Source organism: Oncorhynchus keta, chromosome 34 (genome assembly GCF_023373465.1).
Source record: "Oncorhynchus keta strain PuntledgeMale-10-30-2019 chromosome 34, Oket_V2, whole genome shotgun sequence".
NCBI classification, from domain to species: Eukaryota; Metazoa; Chordata; class Actinopteri; order Salmoniformes; family Salmonidae; genus Oncorhynchus; species Oncorhynchus keta.
The window spans coordinates 31,474,026-31,480,435 of record NC_068454.1 but is presented as its reverse complement, the minus strand read 5'-3'; the positions used below and the strand labels follow the sequence as shown (position 1 = coordinate 31,480,435).

The following is a 6,410-nucleotide window of genomic DNA, read 5'->3' as shown; positions in this document are numbered from 1 at the left end:
TCAACTGTACTGGGCAGATGACAGCGTGTACGGCATCGTGTGGGCAAGCGGCTTGCTGATGTCAACGTTGTGAACAGAGTGCCCCATGGTGGCAGTGGGGTTATGGTATGGGTAGGAATAAGCTACGGACAACGAACACAATTGCATTTTATCGATGGCAATTCGAATGCACAGAGAAACCGTGATGAGATTCTAATGTCGTGGCATTAATCCTCCGCCATCACTTCATTTTTCAGCATGATAATGCATGGCCCCATGTCACAAGGATCTGTACACAATTCTTGGAAGCTGAAAATGTCCCAGTTCTTGAATGAACAGCATACTCACCATTCATGTCACCCATTGAGCATGTTTGGGATGCCCTGGATCGACGTGTACAACAGCGTGTTCGCATAGCCATTGAAGAGGAATGGGACAACATTCCACAAGCCACAATAAACAGCCCGATGAACTCTATGCGAAGATGTCGTGCTGCATGAGGCAAATGGTGGTTACACCAGATACTGACTTGTTTTCTGATCCAAGCCCCTACCTTTGTCTAATGGTATCTGTGACCAACAGATGCATATCTGTATTCCCAGTTGTGAAATCCATAGATTTGGGCCTAATTAAATCATGTCAATTGACTGATTTCCTCATGTGAACTGTAACTCAGTAAAATCTTAGAAATTGTTGCATGTTGCGTTTTTATATTTTTATTTAGTATAGTTATAAAGGGACTGGATAGGTATACATTATATGGTAATATCTTGCGCTCAACTTTCTCTCCTGATAAGCGAGGTAAAATTTGGGCTGTATTGCTTACACTCATCTAATCCTTTCAGATCTGATTGGATGGATGGAAGTAATATGATAAATTGCACCGACCCTACAATACTAGTACATGGGCTTTGATTTGGGATTGTGTGTGTCTACCGATCCATTTGTCCTCCTCTGACTGTCCCCTCTGTCCCTGTCAGGACTCCTCTGATGCTGGCGGTGGCAGGGGGACATGTGGACGCTGTGTCTCTGCTGCTGGAGAGAGAGGCTGCTGTAGACACAGCAGACAGCCATGGCCTGACTGCCCTGCACCTTGGGGTGAGTGTGTGTGTGTGTGTGTGTGTGTGTGTGTGTGTGTGTGTGTGTGTGTGTGTGTGTGTGTGTGTGTGTGTGTGTGTGTGTGTGTGTGTGTGTGTGTGTGTGTGTGTGTGTGTGTGTGTGTGTGTGTGTGTGTGTGTGTGTATGGCTGTGTGTGTGATTGTACTGAATTCTGGGTAGCTTCTACATGATCTCTTTGTCCAGTCTAAAAGTTTAAAGGTGATCTCTGTCTCGTACCCATTTTCTCCTCTCTTTCTTCCTCTTCCTCTCCCAGCTGCTGTGTGGTCAGGAGGAGTGTGTCCAGTGTCTGTTGGAGCAGGAGGCCTCTGTGTTGTTGGGGGACTCCAGGGGCCGAACAGCCCTCCATCTGGCTGCAGCGAGGGGCCACGCATCCTGGCTCGCTGAGCTGCTGAGTATCGCTTTTTCTGAACCGCCCACGCCCCGCCTCCGAGACCACCAGGGGTACACCCCCCTGCACTGGGCCTGCTACTATGGTCAGTCACTAGACCTACCTACTACACTGGACCTGCTACTATGGTCAGTCACTAGACCACCCCCCTGCACTGAGCCTGCTACTATGGTCAGTCACTAGACCTACCTACTACACTGGGCCTGCTACTATGGTCAGTCACTAGACCTACCTACTACACTGGGCCTACTACTATGGTCAGTCACTAGACCACCCCCCCTGCGCTGGGCCTACTACTATGGTCAGTCACTAGACCTACCTACTACACTGGGCCTGCTACTATGGTCAGTCACTAGACCACCCCCCTGCGCTGGGCCTACTACTATGGTCAGTCACTAGACCACCCCCCTGCACTGGGCCTGCTACTATGGTCAGTCACTAGACCTACCTACTACACTGGGCCTGCTACTATGGTCAGTCACTAGACCACCCCCCCTGCACTGGGCCTGCTACTATGGTCAGTCACTAGACCTACCTACTACACTGGGCCTGCTACTATGGTCAGTCACAAGACCACTCCCCTGCGCTGGGCCTACTACTATGGTCAGTCACTAGACCTACCTACTACACTGGGCCTGCTACTATGGTCAGTCACTAGACCACCCCCTGCACTGGGCCTACTACTATGGTCAGTCACTAGACCTACCTACTACACTGGGCCTGCTACTATGGTCAGTCACTAGACCACCCCCCTGCACTGGGCCTGCTACTATGGTCAGTCACTAGACCACCCCCCCGCACTGGGCATGCTACTATGGTCAGTCACTAGACCACCCCCTGCACTGGGCCTGCTACTATGGTCAGTCACTAGACCACCCCCCGCACTGGGCATGCTACTATGGTCAGTCACTAGACCACCCCCTGCACTGGGCCTACTACTATGGTCAGTCACTAGACCACCCCCGCACTGGGCATGCTACTATGGTCAGTCACTAGACCTACCTACTACACTGGGCCTGCTACTATGGTCAGTCACTAGACCACCCCCCGCACTGGGCCTGCTACTATGGTCAGTCACTAGACCACCCCCTGCACTGGGCCTGCTACTATGGTCAGTCACTAGACCACCCCTGCACTGGGCCTGCTACTATGGTCAGTCACTAGACCACCCCCCGCACTGGGCCTGCTACTATGGTCAGTCACTAGACCACCCCCTGCACTGGGCCTGCTACTATGGTCAGTCACTAGACCACCACCCCTGCACTGGGCCTGCACCTATGGTCAGTCACTAGACCACCCCCTGCACTGGGCCTGCTACTATGGTCAGTCACTAGACCACCCCCCCTGCACTGGGCCTGCTACTATGGTCAGTCACTAGACCACCCCCCCTGCACTGGGCCTGCTACTATGGTCAGTCACTAGACCACCCCCCTGCACTGGGCCTGCTACTATGGTCAGTCACTAGACCACCCCCCTGCACTGGGCCTGCTACTATGGTCAGTCACTAGACCACCCCCCCGCACTGGGCATGCTACTATGGTCAGTCACTAGACCACCCCCCCGCACTGGGCCTACTACTATGGTCAGTCACTAGACCACCCCCCCGCACTGGGCATGCTACTATGGTCAGTCACTAGACCTACCTACTACACTGGGCCTGCTACTATGGTCAGTCACTAGACCACCCCCCGCACTGGGCCTGCTACTATGGTCAGTCACTAGACCACCCCCCCTGCACTGGGCCTGCTACTATGGTCAGTCACTAGACCACCCCCTGCACTGGGCCTGCTACTATGGTCAGTCACTAGACCACCCCCGCACTGGGCATGCTACTATGGTCAGTCACTAGACCACCCCCCCGCACTGGGCCTGCTACTATGGTCAGTCACTAGACCAACCCCCCTGCCCTGGGCCTGCTACTATGGTCAGTCACTAGACCACCCCCCGCACTGGGCATGCTACTATGGTCAGTCACTAGACCACCCCCCCTGCACTGGGCATGCTACTATGGTCAGTCACTAGACCACCCCCTGCACTGGGCATGCTACTATGGTCAGTCACTAGACCACCCCCCCGCACTGGGCATGCTACTATGGTCAGTCACTAGACCACCCCCCTGCACTGGGCATGCTACTATGGTCAGTCACTAGACCACCCCCCCTGCACTGGGCATGCTACTATGGTCAGTCACTAGACCACCCCCGCACTGGGCATGCTACTATGGTCAGTCACTAGACCACCCCCCCTGCACTGGGCATGCTACTATGGTCAGTCACTAGACCACCCCCCCTGCACTGGGCCTGCTACTATGGTCAGTCACTAGACCACCCCCCCGCACTGGGCATGCTACTATGGTCAGTCACTAGACCTACCTACTACACTGGGCCTGCTACTATGGTCAGTCACTAGACCACCCCCCGCACTGGGCCTGCTACTATGGTCAGTCACTAGACCACCCCCCGCACTGGGCCTGCTACTATGGTCAGTCACTAGACCCCCCCCCCTGCACTGGGCCTGCTACTATGGTCAGTCACTAGACCTACCTACTACACTGGGCCTGCTACTATGGTCAGTCACTAGACCACCCCCCCTGCACTGGGCCTGCTACTATGGTCAGTCACTAGACCTACCTACTACACTGGGCCTGCTACTATGGTCAGTCACTAGACCACCCCCCCGCACTGGGCCTGCTACTATGGTCAGTCACTAGACCACCCCCCCCGCACTGGGCCTGCTACTATGGTCAGTCACTAGACCACCCCCCCTGCACTGGGCCTACTACTATGGTCAGTCACTAGACCACCCCCCCTGCACTGGGCATGCTACTATGGTCAGTCACTAGACCACCCCTGCACTGGGCCTGCTACTATGGTCAGTCACTAGACCACCCCCCCTGCACTGGGCATGCTACTATGGTCAGTCACTAGACCACCCCCCCGCACTGGGCCTGCTACTATGGTCAGTCACTAGATCACCCCCCCGCACTGGGCCTGCTACTATGGTCAGTCACTAGACCACCCCCCCGCACTGGGCCTGCTACTATGGTCAGTCACTAGATCACCCCCCCGCACTGGGCCTGCTACTATGGTCAGTCACTAGACCACCCCTGCACTGGGCCTGCTACTATGGTCAGTCACTAGACCACCCCCCCGCACTGGGCCTGCTACTATGGTCAGTCACTAGACCACCCCCCCGCACTGGGCATGCTACTATGGTCAGTCACTAGACCACCCCCCCGCACTGGGCCTGCTACTATGGTCAGTCACTAGACCACCCCCCCGCACTGGGCATGCTACTATGGTCAGTCACTAGACCACCCCCCTGCACTGGGCCTGCTACTATGGTCAGTCACTAGACCACCCCCTGCACTGGGCCTGCTACTATGGTCAGTCACTAGACCACCCCCGCACTGGGCCTGCTACTATGGTCAGTCACTAGACCACCCCCTGCACTGGGCCTGCTACTATGGTCAGTCACTAGACCACCCCCGCACTGGGCCTGCTACTATGGTCAGTCACTAGACCACCCCCTGCACTGGGCATGCTACTATGGTCAGTCACTAGACCACCCCCCCTGCACTGGGCCTGCTACTATGGTCAGTCACTAGACCACCCCCCCGCACTGGGCATGCTACTATGGTCAGTCACTAGACCACCCCCCGCACTGGGCATGCTACTATGGTCAGTCACTAGACCACCCCCCCTGCACTGGGCCTGCTACTATGGTCAGTCACTAGACCACCCCCGCACTGGGCCTGCTACTATGGTCAGTCACTAGACCTACCTACTACACTGGGCCTGCTACTATGGTCAGTCACTAGACCACCCCCCCCGCACTGGGCATGCTACTATGGTCAGTCACTAGACCACCCCCCGCACTGGGCCTGCTACTATGGTCAGTCACTAGACCACCCCCCCGCACTGGGCCTGCTACTATGGTCAGTCACTAGACCACCCCCCTGCACTGGGCCTGCTACTATGGTCAGTCACTAGACCACCCCCCGCACTGGGCATGCTACTATGGTCAGTCACTAGACCACCCCCCCGCACTGGGCCTGCTACTATGGTCAGTCACTAGACCACCCCCCCGCACTGGGCCTGCTACTATGGTCAGTCACTAGACCACCCCCTGCACTGGGCATGCTACTATGGTCAGTCACTAGACCACCCCCTGCACTGGGCATGCTACTCTGGTCAGTCACTAGACCACCCCCTGCACTGGGCATGCTACTATGGTCAGTCACTAGACCACCCCGCACTGGGCCTGCTACTATGGTCAGTCACTAGACCACCCCGCACTGGGCCTGCTACTATGGTCAGTCACTAGACCACCCCCCCGCACTGGGCCTGCTACTATGGTCAGTCACTAGACCTACCTACTACACTGGGCCTGCTACTATGGTCAGTCACTAGACCACCCCCCCGCACTGGGCCTGCTACTATGGTCAGTCACTAGACCACCCCCCCGCACTGGGCCTGCTACTATGGTCAGTCACTAGACCACCCCCCCGCACTGGGCCTGCTACTATGGTCAGTCACTAGACCTACCTACTACACTGGGCCTGCTACTATGGTCAGTCACTAGACCTACCTCCTGCAGGCCTGCCTCAAACCATTAATTTTTATTCTGAATCTCCAATCAGTGTGCCTGAGGATTTTGTCTCTACGTGTATCTTTTATGTGAAATACCTTTTATGTTGGCATGTTCTAATACTCGTGTGTGTGTGTGTGTGTGTGTGTGTGTGTGTGTGTGTGTGTGTGTGTGTGTGTGTGTGTGTGTGTGTGTGTGTGTGTGTGTGTGTGTGTGTGTGTGTGTGTGTGGGTGTGTCCAGGTCATGAGGGCTGTGTGGAGGTACTGCTGGAGCAGAAAGGTTGTCGCTGTATCGATGGGAACCCCTTCACTCCCCTGCACTGTGCTGTGTAAG

The 6,410-nt window shown here is 55.7% G+C and overlaps 1 protein-coding gene across 2 annotated transcripts in view; it reads left to right on the top strand.

Moving 5' to 3' along the window:
• LOC118366656 (serine/threonine-protein phosphatase 6 regulatory ankyrin repeat subunit B-like) overlaps window positions 1-6,410 on the top strand; it is a 35,668-nt gene that overhangs the window by 23,867 nt on the left and 5,391 nt on the right. For both annotated transcript variants that reach the window (XM_052493687.1, XM_052493688.1), the window contains exons 20-22: window positions 960-1,077; window positions 1,352-1,571; window positions 6,318-6,405. In XM_052493687.1, the coding sequence (XP_052349647.1) occupies window positions 960-1,077; window positions 1,352-1,571; window positions 6,318-6,405 (426 nt within the window). The remainder of the gene's footprint in view (window positions 1-959; window positions 1,078-1,351; window positions 1,572-6,317; window positions 6,406-6,410) is intronic.